At 45.9% G+C, this 14,997-nt stretch overlaps 1 protein-coding gene across 1 annotated transcript in view; it reads right to left on the bottom strand.

The window, feature by feature from the left end:
• The window catches only part of LOC123809494 (NACHT, LRR and PYD domains-containing protein 1-like), a 50,450-nt gene that overhangs the window by 22,031 nt on the left and 13,422 nt on the right, over positions 1-14,997 (bottom strand). Inside the window, 5 exon segments of the mRNA XM_045824694.1 lie at positions 32-165; positions 1,052-1,082; positions 2,807-2,893; positions 5,119-5,289; positions 5,746-5,916. Coding sequence (XP_045680650.1) covers positions 32-165; positions 1,052-1,082; positions 2,807-2,893; positions 5,119-5,289; positions 5,746-5,916 — 594 coding nt within the window.

The following is a 14,997-nucleotide window of genomic DNA, read 5'->3' as shown; positions in this document are numbered from 1 at the left end:
TCAGCCTGGCACAGGGAGTCCCCTCACTCACCGGTATAGACTCTTGTCTTTGTCAACCATCTCAGGAGCCACGGACCCTGTGGGGCCCCAGAAGTCATCTTCAGTCCCTGCAGGCTTCACTGGTAGATCACCCAGAGTCTCAGAAGACAGACAGAAGGATTCCACCTGTGCTATGTGAGGGGAGCTCCCCTCTGGAACAGCAGGGTGGTGGTCAGCTTTAGGTTCTCCTTTCTGGTCCCCCTAACCCCTCAGCTCCCCCATGGAAGGCCCTTCCCAAGGCCGGTCTGCCAGGACCTTGGCAGGCAGTGTGTCTGGAACCTCTGCCCCTGCTCCTGGGGCAGCCTGCCTGCTGTGTGAGGAGGCCAACACTGCTGCCCCCTGACCACACCCCTGCTACCTCCCCCTTCCCACTGGTCCAGAGGTATTGCTATTCCAGCCTCCACTAGGAAGGTAAGTTGTGAGAGGAACATGGCTCAAAAATGGATGGCCAGGGATGAAGAGGGCACTCCCAGGCCTCAGAAGCCCAGTGTGGGCCTTGGGAGACTGGGCCCTGGTCAGAGTCTGAGATATGCTGGCGATGTTCTGGAGAGGAGGGGGCTCAGCCCCTGAGGCTGGGAGAGAGGGAAGCAGAATCTTGCAAGGTTCCAGGTGTGGATGTTCTCACATGGGGCAGGGCTGTGTGAGGGGGCATTTTGGCATGTCCCACACCAGAGGCAGGGGGATGGAGGGGATGACCTTCCACATACCTGCACCCCTGTCCCAATTAATGATGCTCCCAGCCTGGCCCCTTCAAAGTACCTGATTCTGCTATCTGCCGTTTGAGTGGGGATGTGTCATTATCCATCTCTCCTTTACCTGGGGCCTCTTTAGGGATCATCAGACTTGGCTTCCTAGACACAGAGTTGTTTATTGTCCCTGAGATGTTGGAGGAAGCTGTTTCTGCCTACACAACATCCCCCTTAAATTCAACTCATCTGAATTTCTACTGATTGCCTCCATCTGAGATTCCCACAGGCCGTCTCTGTGCACAGCCCCCAACAACCCAGCTAACCAGGCCAGAACTAGGGTGTAGTTCTGACTCCCTACTCCCTCTGAGAGCAGATGGATCATGTTGACACTGATGCTAGAATAGCTCTCCTTTCTAGTCCCTTCTCTCTCCCTCCATGCCCTCCACCCCAGCCCCCTCCTGGGATTCTGGCTTAAACCATGTAATCCTCTCTTTAGTGGTCCCCTGCTTCTTCTATTGTCCATCTCTGCACAATTTCTACACAACAGCTGAGCTTCAATACGAACCCAAGTCAGCACTTTGCTGCTGAAGCCCTGCAATCTCTATTACTTTTGGGGTTGGAATCAAAAGTTCTTGATATGGTCCAAGGCCTGCCTGTGCCCCTGTTCCCACCATCCTATCCCTGACCTGATTCTCACCTGTGCCCAGTCTCCCTGCTCACTCACGTCCAGTCCAGTGCTTCTCAAAGACCCACACCAAGAGGTCTTTTTAAAACACAGATCCTGTGCTCAACCCAGAGACTTTGATTCAGAAGGTTTGAATGGTGCTTGATATTTGCATTTTTTTTTGCTACTTTGAAACTATGTTTCCTAAAGGTGGGGACAGTATAACAAGGAAGGGCTTAGGATAAAAGAAGCAACGGGAGAGAGTAGAGGACAGGCTGCTTTGGTTCACTGGGAAGTCAGAGAAAAGGTGCCTTTGAGGAAAGTTTAAGGGGTTAGCAGGGGAAAGGCTGCCACTGCCCATTGCTCCCTGATTGCAACACTCCCGGGGTCCCTTAGAGTTTAGGACGTGCATGCCCGAGGGAAAAAAAAGCCATGAGGGTGCACCCAGGAGGGAGAATGTGCTGAGATGTGCATTTTGAATGAGCTCTCAGGGATGCTGATGCTGACCCACACTTAAGAGTAGCACTGCTCCTGGTCCCTGGCCTTCTCTGTTCCTCCAAGGAGCTCAGATCAGAGCCTCTACCTCTGCCTGGAACTGGCCCTTCTCAGACCAGCTAAGCCCTTCCCATCTTTCAGAGTTCAGCTCAGGCCCTTTGGACAGAGTCCAATAGGCCCATCAGTGCCCTCACCCTGACCCCAGGCACAGTGACACTGGCGGGGGTCACCTGGGCCTGTGTCCCTGCTGAGTGAAGCTCCTGGGAGCTGGGCCCTTGCTCAGGGCCCTGTGTTTAACACACTACGGGTCGGAGGGGATGCTGGTTCCCCAATGAAGGGCTCTTGTCCTGAACTTCAGAGCCCTTTCCTTCCACATCAGGTGAGGCAGAGCCCTCAGAACCAGGACATGGGGCATTTACAGTCACAGGCTGAATACATCACAATGAAGGGTTATCGAGGCTGCAGTAGGTTCCCAGGAGGGAGATAGACTCTCCTGTTCCTGAGGTGTACCCCTCCTGCTGGGCCTTGGACATAAGGTGTTTATATGGATGGGGGTGGGAGGGGAACTTTTCCCCCCAAAGCTTTCTCTCCCTGTCTCTGGCTGCCACTTGGGGTCATTGCTTCCCATGCTCCAAATCTCACCCACTCCCTCCTTCACTTTTCTCAACTTATTCATCTCCTCAGTCATCAAATGGAAAGGTTTTAGCAGGGAAGGGACATTATTTGGTTTGCACCAAACAAACAAGCAAACAAACAACTTCACTGTGGCTGCCGTGGTACCTTGGCTTCTTTCTGGCTGTGATTGTCTCTGCCTTCAACCTCACCCCACCCCTGTTCTGGTCCATGTCTCTGGACCAGCCTCAAGGAGTGAGCCCTGGGCCTGGGCCAGCTCCAGGGAGTTCTGGGTCTCCCCTCTTACCCACTGTCCATGAGCAGCTGAGGCTTCTCCAGACTCAGGGCCCTCAGCATCTCTGTCACCTGCTGACTCAGCTGGGTCTGGTCCAGGCTGCAAGCACAAAGGAAGCCTCATTATTGTGGGATACCCAATGAGCTCAAGGTCCTCAGGGCCCAGAATCATGGAATCTTCCACCTCTCACAGGAACCAGTCACAGGTCTCTGAAATCACAGTCTGAGATGGAAAATAGCATTGGGAGGTTTAGGAGAAGTGTTCCTGGGTCAACCCCAGGGCAAAGGAAGGGAGGGAGCAGGACTTGGAAGAAGGACAAGTTGGACTGTGATGCAGTCTCCAGGGACACAGCTGACTCTGTGGGACTTCTGATGTGGGGGTGACCTTCCAGAGCTGCTGCATACCGGGAGGAGGGGCGGGTCTTTATATCCCAACACTGCCCAGTCGTTGGATGCAGACCACCCCAGGAAGGGAGGTGACCTTGTGTGAGATGGTCCTAGCTGCAGAAGCCATCCCTGTAGCCAGCTGCAGGCAGCACTCTCAGGGAGGTGGTTCTGTCTTCATTCCTGGGAGGGAAGTGGGCAGCACTTCACAGCAGCCACCAGAGTACAGCCTGTTCCCATTGCTTCAAAATGGCCACATAGGAGTAGGTCCTGGGATTTCCTTCCTAGAGGCTGGAAGGTTTTTAGGAAAGAGAGCCCTCTTTCCACTCTCACAGGCCTTGTGTGCTGGGGTGTCCATTGGGTTTGGGAGCTGCCGCCCTCTCTGGGTCTCCACATCCTCATCTCCAACAGGATGGCCCTGCTCTGCCTATTGTGAGCCACAGAAATGGAGGTGAGAAGACCCTGCTCCCTGTAAATGGTGCACACTGTACTCATTACTGCTGTCAGAATCATTCCCCCTGGGGAGGGAGTGGGGCCACAATGGAGGAAGTTGACCCTCTCATCCAAGTCCCGGGGCTCCAGGAAGGAAGGAAGAGATAGAAACCTTTGCAGGACATCTAAGAGCAAGCTGCTCTGAGGCCACCAAGAGGTGCCCAGAAACTGATGAGCAGGGTGATAACGCAGATGTACAGTCAGGCCCAGCTCTGGAGAGGCCCTTCAACATACAGGGGTTCTGGCAGCCACAGCTGCCCAGTGGAGAGGGGCTGGGGTGTGAAGGTGCCAGCCCCACGGACTGGAGCTCCCTTGGGTGTGAAGGGTAAGAGCTGGCTTTGGGGGGACCTACATGTAGAGTGTTCAACCCCTGCTATCCTGCTCCTCCCGCTGCTCTAGGTTGGAGAAAGAGGGGCCTGGTGGAGGAAAGGCTGTAGGCTCAAGCTTTCCTGTCTCCTCTGAGAGCCAGCAACTGGAGCCTCAGCCAAGACCTCGGGGTCAGGATGTGAGGTCTGGAGCCCTGGCAGCTCTGAGAGTGTGTGATGGGGCCCCAGCCAGAGCTGCAGGGAAATGTTGCCAGAAACAGCCTGTGGGCTTGTTTTCAGACTGCAGGGGAGAGAGGAAGGGGCCAAGAGGCAGTGTGGGAATGAGGGTGGGGTCCCTGTTCTGCAGCCACACAGGGACCCAGGGCTCTGAGCCTGTGTCTGTCTCCCCAGTGCTCTGCTCTTCGCCTGGACTGCGGCCCCTGCCTGGGCCTGGTCAGCTGCTGTTTCTGCTTCAGGTCTCAGACTGATGTCACTCCTCAGGGAAGCCCTCCCTGCCCCTCAGTCTAATTCCATCTCCTCCCATGTCACACTCTCATAACACAGTGCATGCTCCCTTCGCAAACTCCATGGGGCTTAGAAATGCACACTGTGTGTTAATATGTGCTTATCATCATGTCTTGTTCCCACTGGAGTGTAAGTTTCAGGATGGCAGGGCCTGTGTGTGTTGCTCACTATTGTCCCCTCAGTGGTTGGCCCTGTGGTGGCACATGAGAGGCATGCAATGAATGAATGAATGAATGAGGCAATGAAGGAAGGAAGGGAGGACTGCCCTGGAGTGGAGAAGTGAACCTGGGAGTCCCCCAGAACATGTGGCCTCACTGTTGGTTATCATCTGACACTCTCAGCTCTGCTCCCAGAACTGTCCTGTTTTTACATGCATTGTATTTCATCAGAGTCTATGAGGTGGGTATGAGTTTCCATTGTACAGATGAGGAAACAGTCTCAGAGGTAGACCTGCCAGCGTCTTGTGGTGTAAGTGGCAGAGCTGGTAGGGAACCCAGGCTGACAATTTATTTTCTGTCTCTTCATTTCCCTTGTCCAGTCAGTTCAGGGCCCCGAATCCCTTCTATTCCTCTCCCTCCCGTCCCTGCCCTCTGCCCTGCAGGGACCCACAGGGCCTTACTGCAGGAGCCTCAGTTGGCAGATGGGCTGCCTGAGCCCTTTACAGAGCAGCCTCACACCGAGGTCACCCAGGTTGTTCTGCCTCAGGTCCAGCTCTGTCAGTCTGGGGCAGCCCTTGAACATGGAGGCCACGTCCTGGCAGCAGGCAGATGTGAGGCCACAGCTGACCAGCCTGTGGGAGAGATTTGCATGGGCTCATGGTCATTGTTCACAAGGCCTCTTCCTCAGGGTAACTAGGGTTGGATTCCCTTTCTAGAGCCTATGGCCCTTTGGGGCTCCTTGGTGACATTAAAGGAAGACGAAGGTGTGTCTGGCTGCAGTAACCTGGGAGATTGTAACCTCCTCAGCTAAGGAGCCACAAAGGATGCAGCTCGTCACTGTGTGACTCACAAACCTCCCCCTCCCTGCATCAACTTTATAGGACTGACTTACCCAACATTCCATTTGTACCCTGGGTCTAATTGTTAACTACATCAGCCCTTCCAAATGCCCAGTTAGCTGAATGGGATGCTTTGGTGGTTTCAACATGAGGGCATCTAGCTTTCCCTGACTCCATAACCCTGCCCTGCCTAGTTCCCACTTTCTCTCTGCCCCATCCTTAAAATTAGTGTCAGTGAGGCGCAATTACAGCAGGCCCTTCAGCTTGCAGCTGGACTTTTGCAGCTTCTGCTAAAGGTGCTGGGCCCCGTTGTCCAGGAGCTTGTTGAAGCTCAGGTCCAGCTCAGTCAGGTTTTGGCTGGCGCTCAGCCCACAGGCCAGGTCCTGGCAGCCCTCTGCTGTGAGGCCACAGTCAGCCAACCTGTGGGCGACACACACCAAAAGCCTTGAGTTTATTCACTAGTTGATCCTATAGTACACACACCCACTAGCACCCACTGGTACCTGTCTGGGTCAGGCAGATGTAAGTGAGACTCACCCAGACCCACAGAAATGCACAGGCACTGGGGGATGACAGAAACAAAGAACAGTGGGTCACTTTTCAGATGTTTTTTTTTAAGATTTTATTTATTTATTTTTAGAGAGAGAAGGGAAGGAGATAGAGAAAGAGAGAGAGAAACATCAATGTGCAGTTGCTGGGGGTCATGGCCTGCAACCCAGGCATGTACCCTGACTGGGAATTGAACCTGCAACACTTTGGTTCGCAGCCTGTGCTCAATCCACTGAGCTATGCCAGCCAGGGGCACTTTTCAGATGTTTTGATCAAAAGTCTTGTATGTTTCCATGTTTTGTTTTGTTTTTTTGAATTAAGGTCCTTGTCTTTGACTATGGGACTCTGGAAATCTGGCTCCTTTTCATCTTTCTTCTTATCTTATATTTCTTTTATCTGCATCCTTGCTGACCTCTTTGCTGTTAAACACTCCAGGTACAGTCCTGTCTCAGGGCCTTTGCACCTGCTGTTTCTTCACCAGCAACAATCTTCTCACCTGATAGCTCACAGCAGCATGTTCTCTCACCTGCTTCAGGAATTTGCTCAATAGCTGCCTTGGGGCAATCTTGCCTCATGACCCTTCCTGTTTAAAATTTCAGCCCCAGCCCCAGCTCCCATTCTTTTCTGCTTTACTTTCCTCTACAGCCCAAATCACATACAACATATTTCACTTGTCTATTTGCTTTTTGTTTTCTCCTCAAGGATGTATGCCCCATCAGGAAAGAGTTTACATTTTTAATTGGACTCCAGGGCTTAGGGCAGGTCTCACACATAGTAGGAACTTAGTAACTATGTGGTTAATGAGTGGATGAAATAGAGTGAAGAGGGGCATGTTGGGTGTAGCTGAAGGCAGAGGCATGAGGAGTTAATATTGACCAGTGAAGGGGGAGTAGACATGAGGGTGCCTTGAATGATGGGTACGAACATTGTGGTTTGTTGCTCGGTGGTTGCCATTTTGAGTTCCTTAATAATTTTATCTTTGAATTTGTGTTTTGTAAGTGAACTCTGATGGTACAATGCAGCTTTGCCTTGCATGTGTCCCCATCTCTTTGTTACCTACCCCCAATCCGGGAAGAGTTCTTGGCCACCCACTTCCCTGTCTCTTGATGCTGTGGGGCCCTCAATAGCCTTCCCATCTGTCATGGTGAGGATCAGGGACGGCATTTGGAGGATTAGGGCTTGGAGACAACAGCCTGGCACATTTGGTGATTTGTTGGAAGAAAGTGTCTCACTGACTATGATGAATATACTTAGTGCCTCATGGAAATACCCTGCAAGGTGATGGGTCTCCCATGTGCTTTGTGTTGGGATGGTGGCCTTTGGCAGTCTTCTCTGTGGTTTGGGTTGATGGGCCCACGGGAGGAGGAGAAGTCTGACTTGATTTTTCCACCCAGTCTACGGCTTGCTGCGTGGGTCTAGCAGCTAGTGGGAGGAGAAACCTGGCATCTGGTGGTCTGTGGTCACACTCACTTGTGGGTACGGCCCCCAGGCATCTGAGAGGTTCTGTGGGTACCTGCAGCATGCCAGAGGGAAGGCAACTTTAAACAGCAAATAAAGGACACCTTGTGATAGAACGAGAGGAAGGAATAAATCTTTGTATGTTAGTTCCTTTAATGGCACATTTTCACTGATGTTTGAGCATGTTCATTCTGTCCTGGTTCCTGTGATTATCTAGCTTGTCCTAAGAGGGGGATTAGGCTTTCTTTGCTTAGGGAGGAAAGTGGAGTTTAGAATACACTGAGTTTGAGGAGCCCCTGGGGCATGCTGGAGGGGGGTGTTGAGTTTGGGTCCTGAGCTGAAGACTGATGCTTGGCAGGTGCCCACTGGAGGAGGCCTGGGATGTGACTGTGTGAAGTTCCCTGAATGAGGTGGAGGACATTGAAATTGGGACCAGGTTACTCTTCTGGTTGGACATCACACAGACTTGGTGTCCAATCTTTCTTCTGTCAGTTACTATTTGAAGACTGTATGCAAGTTTCTTCATCGCCAAGTTTGCTGATCTGTAACATGAATTCACCATGCCTACTGCACACAGTGGTTGCCAAGGTCAAAGAAGATAATGTATCTCAAGTGTTCAGAACAGTGCTTGAAGGATGCTGCTGCCATAGGACCCAAGCCCCTTGACTTTCTTCTACATCTCCGTCCTGATTTCACACAGCCCCGCGTCTCAGTTTTCATGAAGCCCTTCTCTGTTCCTTCTCTCTCTGAGGGCCAAGGCTCTACCACCCTGTGTCTTTGATTCCACATCCTCTTGCCTCCTTTCTTCCTGGAATCACCTCTTTCAATCTCTAACCCTTTCCCACATTTTATTTTTTTTGCCAGTTCCTTCTGCTTTGTCCATGTGCTATGTGTTCTTTAATACAGAATCAACTTTTCTAGTGAGAAAACATCCACATCTGCCTTATCCAGTTAGTATTCTTGTGAACAACTACTTTGTATTACACCACCTCACTGAGTCAGCATGACTTCGGTTCTGGTTTTCATGGCGAAGAGCTGGAGGTGGTGCTGGGCTGCACACTCACTGGGTTCAAGTCCAAGCCCTCTCATTCTAGCTGTGTAAACTTGGGCAAGTCAGTTAATCTTCCTGAGCTTCAGGTCTTATTATGTGGAAAATGGAAATAACTTTCCAGGCTCTGTCATTTATACTTTTTTTTTTGAGGGCCTAAGAAAGTATTTCTTGGAGTGGATACAGAATTGATATTGAGACTGTGAAATTCTATTGCAATGTAAGGGGTATACTGTGGATTGGTGTCTTCCCACCAGGGTGTAAAGCTTAAGGTAGAACCAGGAAACAGAGAAGTGTAATGTAAGTGGTGGGTTTTTTGTAGCTGGTTGTTGTCAGGCTGAGATATTTTCCTTGTATTCCATGTTTGTTGAGTGTTGTTACTGTGAAATGGTGCTTGGTTTTATCAACTGCTTTTTCTATGTCTTTTGAGATGATCATGTAGATTTTATCAATTATTCTATTAACATAAATGTATTGCATCAATCAGTGTTTTTGGTTAATATGAGTTTACATTCCTGGTACAAGCACCACTTGGTCATGCTTTACCATTATTTTAATATGTCTTCAGTATTTTATGGAGGATTTTCATATCTATAGTCATAAGAAATTTTGGTCTGTAGTTTTTTTTTAATACCATATGGTGACTTTGCTTATCTTTGTCGCATTTTATAAAACACTTTTACTTGTTTATACTATTACAGTTGTCCCAAATTTTTTCCCCTTTGCCCCCTTGCTCCCACCCATCCCCCATTCCACAGTGAATCCCCACACCATTGCCCATGTCCAGGGGTCATGCATATGTTCTTTATCTAATCTCTTCAGTTTCTTTCAACCAGTCCCCACACCTTCCCCTACAATGTCAGTCTGTTCCATGTATCCATGCCTCTGATTCTATTTTGCTCATTAGTTTATTTTGTTCATTAGATTCCAATTATAAGTGAGATCATATGCTATTTGTCTTTCATTGAATGGCTTATTTCACTTAGCATAATAGTCTCCAGTTCCATCCATGCTGTTGCAAAAAGTAAGAATTCCTTCTTTTTTATTGCTGTGTAGTATTCTATTTTGGCATATAGTATCACAGCTTTTTTATCCTCTCATCTGCTTACGGACACTTAGGCTGTTTCCAGATCTTGGCTATTGTAAATAACACTGCTATGAACATAGGGGTGCATATATTCTTTTGAATTGGTGTTATAGGATTGTTTGCATATATTTCCAGAAGTGTAATCACTGAGTCAAAATGCAGTTTCATTTTTAATTTTTTGAGGAAACTCAGCACTGTTTTCCAGAGTGGTTGCACCAGTCTGCATTCCCACCAACACTAGACTAAGATTGCATTTTCTAAACATCCTTGTCGGCACTTGTTTGTTGATTTATTAATGAGAGCAATTTTGGCAGGTTTGAGGTGGTACCTCATTGTGGTTTTGATTTGCATCTCTCTGATGATTACTGATGTTGAACAATTTTGCAGACGTCCATGGGCCACCTGTATGTCCTCCTCGGAGAAGTGTCTGTTCTGGTCCTTTGCCATTTTTTAATTGGATTGTTTGTTTGAGTCATATGGGTTTTTTATATATTTTGGAGATTAAACCCGTTTCCTATGTATCATTGGCAAATATGTTCTCCCACACAGTGGGTTCTTTTTTCATTTTGCTGATGATTTCTTTAGCTGTGCAGAAGCTTTTTAATATGAAATAGTTCCATGTGTTTATTTTTTCAGTTTCCCTTCCTAGGAGATATATCAGCAACAATATTTCTAGTAGAGATATCTGAAATTTTACTGCCTGTTTTCTTCTAGGATTTTTATGGTATTGCAACTTATATTTAAGTCTTTTATCCATTTTGAGTTTATTCTAGTATGTGATATAAGTTGGTATTCCTGTCTGCTTTTGCTTTCAGGGTAACACTGCCATCATGGAATGAGTTGGCAAGTATTCCCTCTTCTATTTTTTATTTTTTATTTGCAGAGTATGAGAATATTGCTGTTTATTCTTTTTTTAAAGTTTTGGTGGAATTAATCAGTGAAGCCATCTGAGCCTGGACTTTTCTTTGTAGGAAGGTTTTGTTTACTGATTCAATGTCTTTACTTGCTATAGGTTTATTTAGATTTCCTAAATCTTCTTCAGTCAGTTTTAGTAGCTTATGTTTTTCTAGAAAATGGTCCATTTCATTTAGGTTATCTAATTTGTTAGCTGAACGCATTTCATAATATTTCAGTAAAGTTCTTTTAACATTTTCCATGAGGTCAATTGTGATGAATTCTCTTTCATTCCTCATATTAGTGATTTGCACCATCTCAGTTTTGACCTAGGCAGTCTAGCTAAAGGTTTGTCATTTTACTGATCTTTGCAACGAATTATCTTCTGTGGTCATTATTTTCTGTGTTTGTATTTTTTTGTGTAATTTATTCCCTCTGCAGTTTATATTATTTTCTTTCTTCTGATTCCTTTTCATTAAATTTGCTCCTTTTATTGTTATTTCTTTTTGAGTCTTAGAGTGGAATGTTAAATTATTGATTTGAGCACCTTTTTCTTCTTTTCCTGGTTTCCTTCTTTCTTTTCCTTCTGCCCCTTCTTCTTTCTTTTTTAAATAGACTGTTTTCTAGGACAGTTTTAGTTTTTTAGCAAAATCTGGGCAGAAGCACGAGAATTCCTACATATTCCTGCCCCTACATACACAGCTTCCCCCATTACCAACATCCAATGTCAGAGTGGGACATTATTTGCAGTCAGTGAGCCCCCACTGACACATCATAATCATTCAAAGTTCATAGTTTACATCAGGGTTCACTTTTGCTGTTTTATATTCTATGGCTTCTGACAGATGTAAAATGACATGTATCCACCATTACACTGTCACACAGAATAGTCACTGTGCTCTGTCTGTCCATCCTCACTGCCCCCGGACCTGGCAATCACAGATCTTTTTACTGTCTTCATATGTTTGCCTTTTGAAGAATTCCACATTGCTGGGGTTGTACAGTATGTAGCTTTTCAGATTGTGTTTTTTCACCTAGGAATGTGTATTTATGTTTTTCTCATGTCTTTTCATAGCTTTGTGGCTCATTTCCCCCCACATTAAATAATATTCCACTGTATGGATGTACCACAATTTGTTTATCTGCTCACCTACTGAAGGATACCTTGGCTGTTCTCCAGTTTTGCAATTATAAGTAAAGGTGCTATAAAAATCCATATACAGGATTTAGTGTGGACATAGGTTTTCAACCCACTTGAGTAAATAACAAAAACATGATTGTTGAATAATATGGTAAGGGTGTGTGTAGTTTTGTAGGAATCTGCAACGAGGCCACATCACTTTGCATTTCCATCTGCAATGTATGAGAATTTCTGTTGTTTCACAAACTTGTCAGCATTCAGTGGTGTCTTGTTCTAGATTTTGGCCAGTCTAATGGGTGTATAGTTTTAGCTTTTATCTTCTTTTTAAAATCTAGGCATTCAGCCCCAGCTGGTATGGGTCAGTGGATTGAGTGTTGGCCTGCAAACCAAGGGGTCACAGGTTTGATTCCTGGTCAGAGCACATGCCTGGGTTGAGGTCAAGTTTCCTACTTGAGGGTATGTGAGAGGCAACACATTGATGTTTCTCTCCCTCTTTTTCTCCCCCTCTTCTCCTCTCTCTAAAAATAAATAAATAAAATCTTAAAAAATAAATAAAATCTAGGCATTGATATCCACACATTTCCCTCTAAGCTCTGATTTAGCTGCATAAAATAAGTTTTGGGATGTTGCGTTTTGATATTCTTTCATCTCAAAGTATTTTTATATTTGTCCTATGCTTTCCTCTTCTTAAAAATATATTTTATTGATTATGCTTTTACAGTTGTCTCATCCCCCCCCCCTTTATTCCCCTCTGCCCTGCACACCCTCTCCCACTTGTATTCCCCCATTTAGTTCATGTCTGTGGATCAAACATATAAGTTCTTTGGCTTCTACATTTCCTATACTATTCTTAACCTCCCCACATCTATTTTCTACCTACCATCTATGCTACTTAATCTCTGTACCTTTTACCCCTCTCCCCGCCTTACTCCCCTGTTGATAATCCTCCATGTGATCTCCATTTCTGTGATTCTGTTCCTGTTCTAGTTGTTTGCTTAGTTTTTTTTTTTTAGGTTTAGTTGTTATTAACTATGAGTTTGTTGTCATTTTATTGTTCATATTTTTGATCTTCTTTTTCTTAGATAAATCCCTTTAACATTTCATATAATAAGGGCTTGGTGATAATGAACTCCTTTAACTTGACCTTATTTGAGAAGCACTTTATCTGCCCTTCCATTCTAAATGAAAGCTTTGCTGGATAGAGTAATCTTGGATGTAGATCCTTGCCTTTCATGGGTTGGAATACTTCTTTCCAGACCCTTCTCTGCAAGGTTTCTTTTCAGAAATCAGCTGACAGTCTTAAGGGCATTCCTTTGTAGGTAACTGTCTCCTTTCCTCTTGCTGCTTTTAAGATTTTATCCTCCTCTTTAATCTTGGGTAATGTAATTATGATGTGTCTTGGTGTGTTCCTTCTTGGGTCCAACTTCTTTGGGACTCTCTGAGCTTCCTGGACTTCCTGAAAGTCTATTTCCTTTGCGAGACTGGGGAAGTTCTCCTTCATTATTTTTTCAAATAAGTTTTCAATTTCTTGCTCTTCCTCTTCTCCTTCTGGCACCCCTATGATTCAGATGTTGGAATGCTTAAAGATGTCCTGGAGGTTCCTAAGCCTCTCCTCATTTTTCTGAATTCTTTTTTCTTCATTCTGTTCTGGTTGACTGTTTATTTCTTTTTTCTGCTCTAAACCATTGATTTGAGCCCAGTTTTCTTTCCATCACTGTTGGTTCCCTGTACATTTTCTTTTATTTCACTTTTCATAGCCTTCATTTTTTCCTCTAATTTACAACCATATTCAACCAAGTCTGTGAGCATCCTGATTACCAGTGTTTTGAACTGTGCATCTGATGGGTTGGCATTCTCTTCATCACTTAGTTGTACTTTTTCTGGAGTTTGAACTGTTCTTTCATCTGGGCCATTTTTTTTTGTCCTGGCACACCTGTTATGTAGTAAGGGGTGGAGCCTTAGATGTTCACCAGGGTGGGCAACACATGTCACTGTGTTATGGTGCTGTATGTGGGGAGGGGTCTGAGAGGGAACAGTGCCCTTTGCTCTGCTCTCTGCTGGTTTCCAGTCACTTCCCCCACTACCCACAATGAAATTGGGCTTTTCTGGTTCTCATTCCTAGGTGGGTGTGTTTGTGTATGTTCTAGGACCTTGTGGGTCCCTCCAACGAATTCTCCAGTGAGGCTGGGAGTTTCTTCCACTGCTGCCTCAACCCCCACAGGTGTTTTTAGTCAGAGGATTTGAGGCTTTATTTCCCTGTGCTGGAAGCCTGGGTTGAGTGGTCTGTCTGGCTCCCTAGTTGTTCCTCCCAGCTTATCTGCATGAGAATGTGGCACCACCTGCTCCGCTACCTGATGCTTTGCCTGCCCTGGTCCTCCAGCCACTGCCTTGCTGTGAGTTCTTTCAGCCCGGCTCCCCATCTCTGTTCCTCCTACCAATCTGGATGAATGTTTCCTTTTTAGCTCCTTGGTTGTTGGACTTGCATACAGTTCTATTTTCTGTCAGTTCTGGTTGTTTTTTGTTTTTAAATTTGTTGTTCTTTTGGTTGTGCGAGGAGGCACAGTGTGTCTACCTATGCCACCATCTTGGCTGGAAGACTGCTTTCCTCTTTGATACATTGTTTATTTAGGAACATGTTGTTTCATTTCTCTATATTTGTCAATTTCTTATATTTCCTTCTGTTATTGATTTCCAATTTCATTCCATTATGTTCAGAGAATAAAATTGTGTGATTTCACTTTTAAACAATTTTTTGGGGATTTGTTTTATGAGACATCTTGTTTTTATAGAGATTTATTTGATGTCTGCTTGAGTATTCCCCTTGGTTATCTCAAAAGAACTTGAAATAAACCTGCACAAAACCCCACCCATGACGTCCCATCCCCCACCCACTCCTCTTCCAGTATTTCCCCTCTCAGTGAAGGTGCCACCATCCCATGTGTTCCTGTGGCCTGAACCTAAGGTCATCTTCTATGTTTCCATCTTCCTTCCTTTCTCTGTGAGTCCAATGTATTACTCATTCTGGTTTATTTTACTTTATTTTAGATCTCTTCAATCCCTTCACTTCTGTCCATTTCCATGGACAACACTGTAGTTCAAAATATCACACGCAGAAACTATAATAATATCCCTTAGTTTAAGCTCTCACCATTTAATAGGAACAGATGAAACTTCCCTATGAACTGGTTTCCAAACCTCTACTTTTGCTCTCCTCCATTCTCTTTTAATACTGCAGTGTATTTCTCCTTTCAAAATCTACTGATCTGATGAACCTTTGATTATAATCATGTTGCATTAGAAAAGCATCCCCAGATTCCATTGGGA

Source organism: Phyllostomus hastatus, unplaced genomic scaffold (genome assembly GCF_019186645.2).
Source record: "Phyllostomus hastatus isolate PE091 unplaced genomic scaffold, TTU_PhHast_1.1 phas_scaffold_55, whole genome shotgun sequence".
Classification (NCBI taxonomy): Eukaryota; Metazoa; Chordata; class Mammalia; order Chiroptera; family Phyllostomidae; genus Phyllostomus; species Phyllostomus hastatus.
The sequence above is the reverse complement of the archived record's forward strand: the minus strand, read 5'-3'. Positions and strand labels throughout refer to the sequence as shown.